Raw genomic sequence first — 15,348 nt, 5'->3', positions numbered from 1 at the left:
AAGAAATCTAAACACCAGGGTTTCAGGAGAACACCTCCTGCTTTCTGCTACTACACAACCCCCAAGGACCATCTTCCCAGAGCCCAAAGCCATCTGATGTTGGCTTCAACAAACCTTGCAGACGTGGGGCTGTCAGCAGCCCTTCCCTTACAAGTCCAGCTGGGGGAAAAATCCCTGTCTGGGATCACTGCTTAGCTCAGCGATTTCGTTCCAGCTCCTTGAACAAATGGCAGGCTGAAACAGCAAGGGCTCCATTCAAAGCAAAACCAAAAACAAAATCAAAAAAAAATAAAGACTTTGAGGTCTGTAAGGGCATGCTCCTGCAGAATCCTGTCCTTACACGGTCCTGCACGAAGCACTTGCTGTCCAGCACAGACGAGCTGCAGTAACCCTTCAGAAGGCAGTACAAGATTGGAAAAGGAAACCCATAATGCTCTCAACTATCTCCTACTTAACCAGTTGCTTCAACTGCAGAAGATTATTAATTAGTAGTCAACAGAAACAGCCCCATGAATCACGAAGAGAACATCTCCTGCAGCTCCCTGACTCCATGCATGTATGTGAACAGGGAGAATCTTGGGCTTATCTGAAGATAAACCTGGAAGGTATCACTTGGAAGCTTTATGGATCCATCACATCAGCTTCTCCTATCTAAAATGTAAATGTTCGCATCTGAGCTAGTCAATTTAGGACAAAAAATCATATATAAAAAATTAAAATCAATAAAGAGAAGCAGGTTGTCATTTAAGATCATGACTCCTTTAACCCAGCTGAGCTAGCAGCTCGTGGTGGCTGTGCTCTGGAATCGTTCAGAGGCTTTCAGAGTCCCCCAGCTCAGTTGTATCCCACTTCAGCAAACTGGGCATTCTGCATAACCTACTGCTCAGCCGTAAATCCTGGGCAGAGCACGTCACCAATCTCCATTTACTCTTCTTTTCTGTAAAATAAGACTAATAAGACCTCACCCATTCAACCTTGCCTTCATTAATATCTGAAATACGCTTTAAGACAAGGGGAAACTATCAAAGCAAGATAAAAGATGACTGATAATGATTAAGGTCTGGTTTTTAATATCATACAGCAGCAGTAAGCAGATACTGATCTCTAAGCACCGAGCTCTACTTCAGTACCTTACAAAAATTGGTGAGGGACAGAGGCTTATCGTAAATCCGGGTACCACTAAAAACAAACACACCCATATCTAGGAGGCTCTGCTGTAAACAAAACAGATAAAAAAGGTCAAAATTCAGCTCAGAGTTTAACCAAACAAATCTGACTCTGCACCCTGAAGCCGGCCAACCCCTAGCATGTTAGCATCGGGTCTAGGACATACCAAGAACACTCTGTCCCCACTCGGGAATCAGATAACAAGAGGGAAAGTGCTCTGGCAGACACTGGGGAATCAGGAAAAGGTCGGAGGATCCCTTGGGTACCTGCAGTCCCAACCCATTCTCTGTGCAGCTTGCTCACATATTAATGCCGCTTTCGTCTCATCCAGATCTTTCTTGCTTTCAGCATGATCCCACCTGCAACAACTGCTGAGAACTGAAAATTGTGAGCATTTAGGAAAGGAAAAGGCAAGCTTTAGCCAAAGTGCCTCTCTCCCCTATGGTGTCTAAACGTTTACAGCACTTAGGAGAGGAGCCAGATCAAGCCCTGAGGGATCCTTCCCTATCACTTGCATCAAAAAGTACAACCACCATCACCAGCACGTGGCATTTATCTAAAAGAGCAGAATCAACCTGCTAAAAAAAATATTAATGTCATCAGAAAATAAAAACCTCGATGTCATCAGAACCCATCCCCACAGAACCCAAGTGTCCTTCATCCAGTTAAACAGCACTTACAAGATATTGCAAGGATTAAGTTTCAACCCCGAAGGAAATCATCTGTGCAATCATTTTAAGGCAAAGAATTTTTGCAGGAAAACTACTTTAAGGAACAAGAACTGATCAACTGTCCAGCCTGCAGGAGGAATAACTGGATTAGTTTAGCCCTTATGTGTGACAACGGTAACGCTGACAGTAGACAAAGGCCTTGGTCATTGCACTAACTAAAACCAGACCGAACCAAGATAGGATGCCCCCCATGTATCTGCATCCAAACACTGTTTTTATTTGCTTTACAATTGTAAATTTCCACTAGATCCTATCTTGATCTGGGCTTGATCTATAATTAAGACTCTTGGTTACCACAGGGGGAAAAATAGGAACAAATAATTAAATCATTTCGATTCTGAAGTCAATTATTTGCAGCTCTTCCAGGCTTCTCAGAACTCCTCCACCTAGGTCTGGCTCCTGGTAAACTATCACCAGCACTGAGAAACCTCCCTCATGGTCAAACTTTGAACTGTTCCAGCAGTATATGGCTGGAAGGAGGAGTTGAGAAGGAAATCGGTGGGTACGTCCTTAATTACTTAGGAAAGGGATCAGAAAAATCAAAAGAAAGATTCCGAATTGAACTTTAATTAATGGTGTTCTCAGGTGTTTTCAAACCTTGACACAAATATGAGCGGTAATCACCGCATCAAAAGGCCAAACAGCAACGTGTGCAGGAGCCCCAGCCAAAAGAAAAGCTGACAAATGTCAGAGATGGCTGCAAAGTTCCCCAGCTGGCCCCCAGGCACAACCAGGGCAGCGCTGCCATTCTGAAAGATTCTTCTGAGCGAGCCCAAGATCAAGCAACGAGCGCTTCGGGGTGCTAAGACAAGTCACTGCAGGAGGAAGAAATTTGGGAGCCTGCTCAGCTGCCAGGAAATCAGATTTATAATTAAGACATTGTCCCGATAACACCTTTTGCTTTAGGCTGAAAGAGCCAAATGCTAAGCAATAAGGCTGCTCCAGGAAGACCGGGACCCAGTCGAGTCTTTTTGCTGGACAGACAAAAACCACAAGGTCCTTCAGCTCAAGAAGTCTGTTTATAATTTTACACAGCAGTGTGTAAACACTGTCACCTAAGCTTATATGAAAAACACTAGATTTTAAGGGCTAAGCATCGAACAGCTGTTTGCAAATGATTTCACCTCTGTCTGCCCTTGTTTGGGAAGGGGTTTGGTGCTGGAAACGTACCCTCCGTTAAGAGTAGGGGTCAAACCAAACAGCGTGCACAGCCCGACTGACATGAGCAGAGAGCTGAGCACCGTGACGACCGCTGCCAGTGCCAGGCCCCATTTCGATTTCACCATGTCAATCTTCCCTGAAAAACAGAATGGAAAATCTCTGTTACGAAGCAGAAGAGAAGGACACATTAATAAAAAGCCACGAGGGGATCCTCAGTCTGACTTATTTCTGCAGGAACTTTACTCGCTGCAGCCCAGAAATAATGGCACTTCCATGTCTGAAATGCAGATCCCACGTCCTCACAGTACCTAAGAACTGTTACAGGGATGGGACAGAAGCTTGCAGCTTATCCTGGCAGTACAGCACTGCTGGGGCATGAAAAAAGGAACTTAAATATGGTTGGTAAGGTCTAAAGTGACAAGCTCAGAACGTGTATTTGATCTGCATGACCACAAATTGGTCTGTCCACATCGGAAAAAGCATCACTACTACGGCATTTAAAGCTGTGTAAGACAGGGAACACCTCAGAAGATACCACAAGGATGAAATTTCAACATCACCTTTGCTGCTGAAACAGGAGGAACTGCAGTGCTATGGATGGAACTCGTTTTTCCCATATGTAGCCCGGGAAATTGTGCCCCACCACCCATCCCTCAGCTGGCAGGTATATATATCTACAGGTGGATTTTTAGCTTGCTCTACTCTCTAGGCTCTCCACCCCACAAACCTACGTGTGGAGAAGTAGATGTAGGCAAAGAGGATAATGTAGGTGGTGACGAGGGGGATCAGCTCAGCGATGCCGATCTCCTCCTTGAAGTGGACGTGCACGATGTTCTCCTCTCGCAGCGTGCAGTTGGGGCTGGGGTGCAGCAGCTTGAGGCGAGAACGGAGGCTGCTGAGGAACCTGACGTGAAAAGCAAGCGGGTTGTCACTCACACCGTGTCCAGCAACCAGCAAACAATCCCAAGGAGGAGCTCAGTGAGGGCAGAGTACATCTGCACTGTGGGCTATCTCCCAGACCTTGATCTCTATGAAGATTCACAAGGGAACTGTGCAGACTCAGCAAAATTATTTAAAGCAAGGGCTCGTCGTCAACAAAATTTGGCCCTGGGGAACAGAACATCCCGTAGACTCAAACATCTCCTAAATTTTATGTAAGCGCTGCTGCTGACAGGCCCTACATGACAGTCCTTGAGGCTGAAGGGCTCTTGTACGGGCAGCAGCAGGGCAGGTTTCGACTCCTGTGCTGCCAATTTTGTCCTAGGCATTCCTCGGGGAAATCTGTGCAGCACCGAGCAGCTCGTTTCGTCCTCAGATCTGCTCAATCCAAGGCAGCTTTGCCAAAACTGCCAGAGGGGTTTCACAGTTGGTACCAGCTGAATTACTGCTTTCTGGAAAGCAAAACACTCAAACTCCACGCACCGGGAACTGGGTCAAAACAGACCTACTGGGCCTTGGCTGCAACAGTTGACAGCTCGGTGTGCAGATGAAGCCATCATCAGAGGAACTCCCACTGGCAGCTTTGGGTATTATATTTACTTTTTTTTTTTAATATATATAAAGAAAGAAACAGCACTGATAGTGCTTTATTTCCCTAAAGCACAGCAAGTTTTATCCCCAAAGCAGCATTCTGCTTTTCTGTAGCACCTTCAGAGGATGCCAAAATACTCTAAAGCACAAGAAAATGGGGATTAAACAAAAACATAGCAATAATCAGAGCAGAGCAAAGAGCTAACTTGTCCAGAATAAGGGATCCCTAACGTAAAAATAGCACAGCTCCAGCTCCCTACCTGGAGTCGTATCGCTGGAGGCCCAGTGTGACAGTGTACGACACCACTCGCTTCCTGTTGTACAGATTCACCCCGCTGTATTTTCCAGGGAGTCCAAACAGCAGATCTGCAAAAACACAGGCATGAACAAAATGTTACGATAACAGGAAAAGAGGCAAAAAAAAAAGATAAAGATGGAGCACCTCTTCTCCGTCGAGCCCAGAGGCAATGGGAACAAATTAAGATGAGGGATGTTTTCTTAAACATAAGAAAAAACTTCCTGTGATGGTTGGTTATCCCCATCTTCTCCCTGACCTGATGAAGTCTGCCCTCTAATCCTAACCCGTAAACTCTCAGCTAGCTCATCACCCAGCCCTAAGCAAAGCTCCAAGCGTCCAGGAATTCCCAGGATATTGTGGACCTCTATCTCGCTTGTGAATGAGCTGTCAAAGAGAGGCTCCATGTGCTCCAAACCACAGCGTGCATACGTTATGGATGCTCAAAAAATAACCATTAAAATAAGCTTGTTTTATGGATATCAAGTCCCTTTTTAGACCTGTCACATTAACAGGCTTCCTGATACCTACAAAATTCCTTTCAAAACAAAGGAACAGCGTTTCCCCTGGCCTTGTGGAATCACTGAACAATAAGATCCCAGACACGGTCAGAATTTTTTTTTTAATTAAGAAAGCAAAAATACTTTAATGAAATCCAGTGTCATCTCGGGGTATATGCAGGCAGACGACAGCAAAAGCACAAGAGGGAGCAGGATGAATGTTTGCCTGTGACAATGAGGCAGTCTTTGAATACAATAGACAATGGCACAAGGGAAAAAGGCCAGAGCATATCTAGAGTAAGAAGAACAAAAAGGCTTGGACAACTCACCTGTTATTTTTAAACCTATGAAAAGGGGGCTTCTTTGGCACTTCAGCCTCTTACCTTTGAGAGTAGCTGATGTCTGTAGAGTCTTTGGTTCATGCTGGTGGATGGTTTTGATAATATCTGGGTCGGCGTTGAATCGCTCTCGGTCATTCTGCCAGAAGTTGCCCGGAGACAGTAACAGACAGCCATGCTCGGGGAGCAGATTCCGCAGCTTCTTGAGGCCAGGGAGGAGGTCCGTAACCTGAAGGCAAACTTCCTCCAAGCTCTTGACACCAGAACTGAAATGCAAACAAAGATTAGACGCCGCTGTGCGTGTTACAACTTTCACAATCAGGCAGAGCTGCTGAGATGAACACCCCAAGGAGCTTCAGCACCACGTTACTGCTCTTGTCCTAATAACAAAGGATCGGGAGCCTCAGGACACAGCCTGGGACCTCACCGTAACAGTGTGCAAACTCCAGAACCCTGTTATCATTTCTCTGCATGCTTTATGGCCTCATAGCTTTCCTAGATGCCACAATTTTCAGTTCCACGTTTCAGATACCTCCAGTCTACAGAGAAACTGTCTCCCTGGAACTCTTAAAAGACCTTCAACTCTTCTGCATATTTCTTTCCACATATGTTGAATGCCTGAGGTGGATAATTTAAGGTGTAGATTTGTTCCAGAACTTCCTGCTAGCACCATTACATAATCCTTATCAACTATTAACTCAGGAAAGACTCAGCTTGGGCTTACAATAGCATCTGACTGTGACTGCTCAGTTACAAAACCCACCAGCACACCATTTGGCCAGACGAGCCAGAGCAGCTGATCCAAAAGAGAACACTTCCCTCACCGTGGCATGGGCAACCAGAGGGGTTTGCGCAAGAAGAGTATATTTAACAAAGGCTAATTTAAGACATTGGAGGCCAGTTTTCCCTGGCTTCAGCCCCACGGATTACAGAGAAGGTGTTGGAGTCCTATTTTAAAATGCCTTCTCTAGAGGATTTTTTTCCTATCATGACTGCAGAGAGAAAATATGGAACCCAACCGACGATGACTGAGTTATGACTTTGTCAGCACTCCCTCCAGAATCTTTATCTTGTCATTACAGGGCAAGCTACCTAGAAAAGTCACATCTGTCAAGACAAAATACTAGAGAATATGCTAGAAAACACTGTGTTCATAGGAACAGAAGCTTTCTAAAAGAGAATCCAAAAGGCCTGATGCTGTGACCCCTCCAATAACAGCCCCAGGCAGAGTAAGGAGACTACTGTTTTATATTTAGGCTTTAACTAACTTTGAAACATAACAGCAACAGCTTTTTATACTGCACAAAAGCCTATAAGAGTTCTTATTTGTGAAGCAAGTCCAATGTACGTTGTAGATGCAGAGATGAATACCAAAAATAATGAATCGAGCCAATGCCTGCTACACTACAACAAATTTCAGGTCGCTTCTGACTTTACAAATGATGACTGCTCACAGCTTCAACAATCTTATTGCTGATGCAAATATAATCACCTTGTGTTTCCTGTCCAGTTGTCAGCAATCATCAGCTGCTTCTGTCCCACTTTAGTATAAAAGTATGCTTTTTTTGTCATATGAAGAAAATCAGCTGCACTTAACTTTGATACGGACAAAGCAACCGATGGGAAGGAACTTCATGACTTCGGGGGTAATTTCAGAATTTCTCTCAAAGCTAGATGTTTCCTGAAATATGCAAGTCTGACACCAAATGGAAGACCTTATCCCAGGTCTGAGTGCCTAAATCCCTACCTAGCCTTTTCCTTCTGGTGGCTGTGTAAGTTTAATGTTGCTTCCACACTGCCTCATTGCTCACCAAGGGTAACACAGCAAGACAATGAGCAGATGACACACATACCCACATACCAGGAGCAAGTTGTTTCTCACCTGTAATTGGCAGCTATGCACAGATAATATCTAAAGATACACATGTGATAAAGGAAGACATGAAAACAGAAAGAATGTCAGTGCCAAGGCTCTGAGAGCTGCTAGCAAAAGCTCTATATTTAACAGCAGGAGTGGCATTTCTAAATATTATCAGAGAAAGCAGACGGCTATCTCACAAGGATTGGTTTTAAAAAAGGACAAATCATCAGGTAGAGTGGTTAAGGGAACACTCAAAAATGAAGCAATGAAGGATGCTGCCAGGGAAGCAGGAAACGAACAAAGAGCAGATGTTCCCTAGCTATGTGAATCAGAGGACAAAGAATGAAGAAAGCTCCTGGCTAAAAAGCTAAGAGATGATCAAAGGCTCTAATTTCACCATTTTTCACCACGCTTGGCCTGTTGTCGGTGTCATTATTCTCACTGAACAAAGAAAGAGAAGGAGGAAAAGCCTTTCTGTCTTTGGAAAGTCAACCAGCCAAGAACTTGTCAACACACAGAAACTTGGAGCTCAAAGGGAAACACATTATAAAAAACAGAAGCAAATTAACATGTGCAAAATGTATTCTTGGTTTTCAAAGTGAGAATATGCCAAACTAATCAGAGTGATCCCTTTTTTTTTTTAATACTTGACTTCTTAGATAAAGAAAGCACAGCAAGTTCTCATCTACTCAGGCCCAATTAGGCTTTTGATTCAGTACCATGCAGAAAATGCTTTAGATCACGGGAAAGACAGAAGTTAGCACAAAAAATGTAATTCATTAAAGAAATGTGTTAACAGGAAAATGGCCATGGGGTTGCTGAAAGGGCAACCGCTGGTCTTGAAGAAAACAAAGTGGAATTTTTCATGGACAGCTCGGAGAACCAGTATTTATTTTATATTTTTATTGAAAACCTTGGAATAAGATACAGAGACATCTGTCAAGGACAGAAAATAAAGCAACACTGCTAACACAGAAAGGGAACAGAGTATCTGAAATGGATGTTGTAAGGGCTGGGCTAAATTTAATACCGTTCCTATTAACTGTACAAAGTGCAAGGCCGTGTACTTGGGAACTAAAAAAAAAATTCTGCTATCAGGTAGGAGCTCATCAGCTGGAAATGATAAAAAGAGAGATGGACGTGGAGGCATCAATCAATCACCTGACAAATGCTGATGTGATTGGCCATGAAAAAGGGACTTGCAACCTCAGTGTATTTCAGAAAAGTCATTTCCATGGAAAATGAGGTAAAAAGAGACTTCAGTGAGCATCCTGTGTACAGTTCTCATCTCCTGAACAGGGGAGATGCAGTAAGAACAGTGCAGGGAAGAGCAACCAGGCTGACAAAGTGAACACAGAACCACCTTAACAGCGTATGTTGAGAGTTTCCTAAATTTAGTTTAACAAACAAGGATGCAGGGTGGGGAGAATGAGTTTTCCCAGTAAATATCTGGAAGCAGAGGAGAGCTATTTTTGCACGAAGGCTGCATCAGGACAAAACCAAGCAGGTATGAACTAGTCTTAAACACTGCCAAAAGTGGAAAGTCAGGAGAAGGTTCCTGACCATGCAAAATTGTAGAAGAATAGGCATGGTGGGGCCAAATGAACCTGCTTTAATATAAACCTCACATGCTTATGAAAAGGATTATGTGAAACTGCTACCTGCTATGAAAGGTATAACCTCAGAGGACCATTCCAGACCTCTCTGCCTAAGACTCTGACCGGAGGGTTCCTGACAATTATCAGTAATTAAAGAACAGGCAAGTCCTCTAGCACGAAAGCCAAAGTGCTGTACCTGCAGGAGGGATATGCCACCACTGCTCAGCAGCGACCTCTCATTTTATTTTGAGAATCTGACACACTCAAAGCTAATAATCAGATTTAGGAGGAATAATTTAGAAGACGGGTGTGCACAGCAGCGGGGGGGGTCTGCCTCCTCCACAAATCCTTGACAAACAGTAACTACCTGTCTCTCAGGGCATGGTTTCTGATCTCCTCCACGAGCTGGAAGACGCGGGACAGCGGCGAACGGAACACATCCACGGCGAGGAAGTTCTTCTGCCATGGGGAGACGGTAGCTTTCACAAAGATCTGCTGAATGTAGGCCACAGGAGCACCAACATACTGTGGGGAAAACCAGAGGGAGAATGAAAACACATGGTGAGTGGGAAGCTGCTTAGCAGAATTAGATCACAGCTTGGCAACCTTTCAGGAAGGGGTTTGCCAGACTATATTTTTCTCTCCCAAGTTAAGAGGTGAAACATGGCAGTAGTAACCTAAGGAGAACAAAAAGAGTCTGTTTCTCACAGAGGCAAACTGCCACTGACCATTCTGTCATCGGTATATTGTGCTTCTGTGTGAGGCAGAGGCTCCCAGATCCTGCTGAATTTGGAAGGAAAGGCAGCAGCGGGGACTCGCTGCCTCTCACAGATGCCTCTCCCACACGGTGGTTCCCCCAACCTGTGCTGATCCTGCTGCGTGCCATTTAATTCTTCCTGGTCTGTGTGCCCAGGCTGCTGTCCCCTGCTCTAGGGGCTGCAGTGCTGGCAGAATTTTGGGCTCAATTAGCAGCACTAGGCAAGGAAGCAGGAGATTTAATCAGCCAGCATCAACCTGAGATAACAGCAAAAAGCAAAAAGCTTCTCGGTTAAATGATATCAATCACAATGAGAAGAGCACACGTGGGGAGAGCGGAGAGCTGAAGGCATCAAAAACATCAAGCCAACAGCCAATTTCCACTCCACAGAGACCCTGGAATGAAAAGGAACAATGCAGGCTACAAAGGGTCATTTTACAATTGGTTCCTGATGTCTTGGACCTGTTCTCAGCCTTCCTGGAAAGCATCGGGGCTCCATCCTGTTCATGCAAAAGAAATATTAATTCCTTACCCTTGAACATTTGGGTGTGAGTCCAGCTTACCTGCATGATAGGTACCAGTCAAGTGGTAGCTGCTCTAGGGAGACTGCATGCCTTCAGCTGGCATTAGGAAACTGGGGCCTGTTATCCCAGAACCCTTCATTAAATGTATTTAAAACCTAATAACGCTTCATAAAATCTACTGCTTGCCTTAGGACAAGGTTATCTGCGTTAATCCTTGAAAAACGGGCCCTTAAATTGCATTTCACAGCTTTCGTGGAATGGTTTGGGTTGGAAGGGACCTTAAAGATGATCTAATTCCAAACCCCTGCCATGCCCAGGGCCCCCTGTCCCCAGCCCCATCCAGCCTGGCCTTGGGCACTGGGGGCAGCCTGCGCCAGCCCTCACCACCCTCACTGTGAAAGATTTTGACTACCTAACCTAAATCTGCCCTCTTTTACCTTAAAACCATCACCCCGTGTCCTATCCCTACACCCCCTGCCCAAGCTTCCCTCCCAGCCCTCCTGCAGGCCCCGAAGGCCGCTGTGAGGTCTCCCCGGGGCCTTCTCCTCTCCAGGCTGAGCAACCCCAAGCCCCTCGGCCTCTCCTCCCAGCAGAGCTGCTCCAGCTCTTTCATTTTCACGCCCACACCGAAGCCATACCCAGTCAGGGCGCTCGCCGAGGTCTCCTTGCTGCGAGACGGGGTCTGGAGAGGGTGGAAAATAATCCTTCACCGGGGTGCTGTACTCCACGGGCCCTGTTCCAGGTAATGGCAGCTTAAGCAGGGGGTAGCTACGGTGAAGACAGAAGTGAGAAACATCATGCTTGGTTTTTTATTTTTTTAAACCAGTTCTCCTTGCAGGAACGCACCTAAATTATTAATTATCACCCAAAAGGTAGTGCTACAGCACAGCCATGGCTCAGCGATTCCCCAGCCTGCACAGAAATGAGATGAGGACTGTACTTAGGTGGCCACTTTCCTACCCAAAACCCATCCTAATCACCTGCTTTTCCTCATTAAAACCTGAAACATTTCCAGTATTTGTCACTAACTTCATTTCACCAGCAGCAAGAAGACACCAAAGCAGCTCTGTGATATTTATCTTCCTTGGCCCCTATGACCTGCGGGTCACCGCAGCAGCTATTGCACAACGAATGCACGAAACTAGCTCAAAACTGTGGTTTTGGGGAGTTTAGGATACCGGTGTCAGCTCCAGGGGGTCTCTAAAGTCACTAAAAGCATGTCAGGAAAAAGCAAGATTGCTGTTACACGGGCAGTGCCCAGAGAGTTGGAAGGGGAAGGGATGAAACAGAGCGGAGATCCCAGCTCCACGCCAACCCTGATACCAGAGAGACTGCATTAACAAAGACTTTTAAGGTTAAAACTGCTAAAATTATCTGTTGTAAACCTTTAAATCCTCCTTAGAAGAATTCTTAATGAATTAATGAGTAAAAGGGATTGAATTGCACAGAATCAGGGAACACTCTGGAAGTGGGAGAAAGGGGGGTACTTAATCCCCACCAGAAGAATCCTTATTAGTTTGTGATTTTTATTGTTTTTCTTAGTTATTATTTCTTAATTATTATAGGGGTATATATATATATATAGAAACGATGTATTTTATTTTAGCAATACCTATTCTCAATGGATTAGTGGTAGGATGGAGGGAAAAATCAGCATTTCCAATGACTGCAGAACATCTCTCGAGTTTTATCTTGAAATAATTGTTGGATTTGCACCCAGATGCCTGGAAAGACTGAAGAGGCCTTGTCCCTGATTGCTATTTCCAGCAGCAACTGTGTCTGGATCCTCTAAATTTCTAAAGATGACAGATCAAGCACAGTCCTGAGAAAGAACAGATTTTGAAGTTGAGCTCCCTGCACATAATCCTGGCTACAATTTACTCTGTTACCAAAGGTGCCTTTTAAATTATGCTAGAAACTCAGGGGACAACAGTACTGACCCTGGGTGTGGAAATAGCCATGAAGTAGGGAATAATCTGTACTGTACTGAATATGGTAGCCACGGGAATGCTGATATACATAACACACACCAGGTACAAGATGAGAATCCTGTAACCAGACAGCCTGTCCCGAATGGCAAGGGGTGGTACTGGCTATAGAAATACAATAAAGCCAGGAAAAAGCGGCCCCTAGGGTGGAAAGGAGCTTAAACCACGGAGGTGATAATTCCAGATGTAACTATTATTGAAGACCCACAAAGCCAAAGCCCCCTTGAGACCACACGCAGAATTAAGTGGACCCCAGACAATCCTTTAGTAAAATTCTCTAGCTTTTTACAGTTTCGCAAGGTGGTTTTTACCTTGGTTAATGGTGAGCAAATTAGAAAAAGCTATTGTAAATATGTTGAAGAACTGGAAAGTAAGTTTGGTAAGTTTGCAAAAATAGTACTCTAGAATCAAATAGTGTTAGATTTATGAATAACCTCCTAAGGAGGAGTGTGCACTGTAATTAATACCAGTTGCTGTATATATGTAGATCAAATGGGATGAATTTGACTGACCTCAAAATATTTGGGGAAAAAAAAACAAAACACAACAAGATCCTGCATAGAGTAGCTCAAGGTGACACTTTCTGGGGATTTAGAAACATTTGGGAGAAAGTAATTTCGTGGCTACCTGAATAGAAATGGCTCAAACAACTATTTGTTGGTATTGTAATAAAAATGACATTGAATATCTGTCATCCCCCGTGACATCCGAAGAAGAGTATTGCACCTTCATGTTGGAAAAAATCAAAAATGCAGTAGGAGAAGAGGTGCAAAAACAATGGTAGGAGTAAGAAAAGAAGTGGGGGGAATTGTGAGAAATTAAGTTGTGTTTTTTGCAGTAGAGAATTACTTTTCTGTAGTCCAAGGTAGCTGTGTAGTCATAATCAGGAGAAATGCTCAGTAGGTAAGGGGGCAGTAGAAGGCCTCTCTGTTCCAAAATAAGGTGGAAGCTTAAGAAAAAAGAGGATGAGCAGTGTGAGAATGGTAAAACAAAGATCACAGGTTCTTAAAACATAAGGAAGGAGGAAAAAAAAGGAAAAAAGGAGAAATTAAAGGGTTGAAGAAAAATATATTGTACGTATATGGTATAGAGGAGTGTTGAGTAGCTTGTGAACCTGTGGTACTCAGCCAGTGAAACAGGGTGATCAGGTGTCGGGTAATAGGGAATAAAAGGTTATGCTGTGTTTATTAAAATTTGCTCCTAATTGGCAGGATGCTGCCATTGCTACCACGAATAAAATAGCTTCACAGAAGGTCTTCTCTGAAGACAACGATTTGGGATTTTTCTCACAGCTATCAGGGCTCCCTTTGTCTGGCGTAGCTGTCAGCGTGGCCGAGCTTTCCTGGCAATACACACCAAGGCCTTGGCACCGTTTTCCTGCAGGACTCTGCTGTGTCAGGGATTAGCCCCAACCATCCTACAGGCGAGGATTGGGGCCGAACAACAAAAGCTGGAAAAGAAGATTGGAAGGGGGAGCAAGGCTCGTTAGGTGTGCTCTGTTGTTAGCCTGACAAAAACGCATCTTATGATTGTTATTTCACTGTGCACTGGGAAGGAAGAGGAAAATAAAGGGGCTGCTGGCAGCAAAACCTGGGGAGAGGCACACAGCGAGCATCCTGCACACAGCTAAAATTAAGAAATTAAGAAATCTAGGTGTGATAAGCAAAGCTGAACGAAGAGGAGACCAGCAGAATGATTTCTTCACTAAATGATTTTGACGCTGATGCCTGAAAAAGGGGCACAAGATCTTAAAAAAGGCCACGAGGAAAACATTTGTGATTCAGAGTACCTAAAAGTGCATTTCTCTGTGTAACCCCTGTAAATTTTAGGGCCTCAGAAGGACAATTCCCTGTATTCCTTATTCCTGTGGCAGGTGCTGGATGGATGCAGGAGGTGCTGGGTGGATGCAGCGGGTGTTGGATGGATCAGGAGGTGCTGGGTGGACGCAGGAGGTGCAGAGGTTCCCTCACCTGAGTTATGAGCAGCAACATCACCCTGCTGGGATCAGGGAGCACTTGCAGGAGCTGCTGGCAGGGCTGTGGAAGCAGCAGGAACAGCCGGGAGAGTATCAGCAGCCTCCCTCCCCACAGCTGCCTGCACAACACCAACCTGGCCACCACCACTGATGCTCTGGCAGCGGTGGGCACGTCCCGTCAAGCAGTGCTGGATTCTGATGTGCCCTTTCTGTGCTCGAGGCCACGAAGGAAGGCCTTCACGTGCTAGCTTACACGCCATGGGAACAGAAAAAAGAGCATTCTGTATTTTAAGAAGTAGCCTCTGGAAGTGGCTCGCAGTTGCTCCACGTTGGTTCTCTGCTAGTGGTGTATTTACAGCTCGATAAATGCATTTTTAGCAACAGAAATGGTTGTTGCTTGGAGTGGAGGAGGGTGTCGCTGACTTCTCTCATGAAGCTTCCTCCTGCTGTGTACCTGCTGCTCCTGAGCCTCGGCTTTTGCTGCGTGAAGCTGGGAAGGAAGCGAGTTCATCCAACCCCTGGCAGCTCGTACACGGCTTCCAGAAGCATCAGAGGCATCCAAAAATCACAGAAGCATAAAATGTAACCGATGAGAGACTGCCTGACTGCTGCTAATACGAAGGTTTGTTGAGAATCGTGTTGTTTTTTTTTCTGTTGTAGAAGTTATTTAACAAAAAAAGTTCCGTTCAGGGGCAGAAGCCAACCACTCCCATCCTGATGTGCAAGTCACCTCCCAAAACACCGGGCACAGCGACTCCTAACTCCTCTGGCTATTTCTTCATGACCAAGGGACACGTTCATTTTGGTTGGATTTTTTTTCACCTTAGGATTTTCAAATTTGTCCAAAAAAAAAAAAAATCAAAAGCACACGCAAACGCAATAAAGGAAAGATGAAGCAGCATTTCTTGGAAGGATCAAGGGCT

The 15,348-nt window shown here is 44.9% G+C and overlaps 1 protein-coding gene across 5 annotated transcripts in view; it reads right to left on the bottom strand.

Annotated features, from left to right (window-relative positions):
• Positions 1-15,348, bottom strand: part of SCAP (SREBF chaperone) — a 46,755-nt gene that overhangs the window by 14,259 nt on the left and 17,148 nt on the right. For all 5 annotated transcript variants that reach the window (XM_032182984.1, XM_032182983.1, XM_032182982.1 and 2 more), the window contains 6 exons: positions 11,101-11,230; positions 9,549-9,706; positions 5,768-5,988; positions 4,850-4,955; positions 3,791-3,963; positions 3,069-3,195 (listed from right to left, as the gene is read on the bottom strand). In XM_032182984.1, coding sequence (XP_032038875.1) covers positions 3,069-3,195; positions 3,791-3,963; positions 4,850-4,955; positions 5,768-5,988; positions 9,549-9,706; positions 11,101-11,230 — 915 coding nt within the window. The remainder of the gene's footprint in view (positions 1-3,068; positions 3,196-3,790; positions 3,964-4,849; positions 4,956-5,767; positions 5,989-9,548; positions 9,707-11,100; positions 11,231-15,348) is intronic.

The sequence above is a fragment of the Aythya fuligula genome, chromosome 2 (assembly GCF_009819795.1).
Source record: "Aythya fuligula isolate bAytFul2 chromosome 2, bAytFul2.pri, whole genome shotgun sequence".
Classification (NCBI taxonomy): domain Eukaryota; kingdom Metazoa; phylum Chordata; class Aves; order Anseriformes; family Anatidae; genus Aythya; species Aythya fuligula.
The sequence above is the reverse complement of the archived record's forward strand: the minus strand, read 5'-3'. Positions and strand labels throughout refer to the sequence as shown.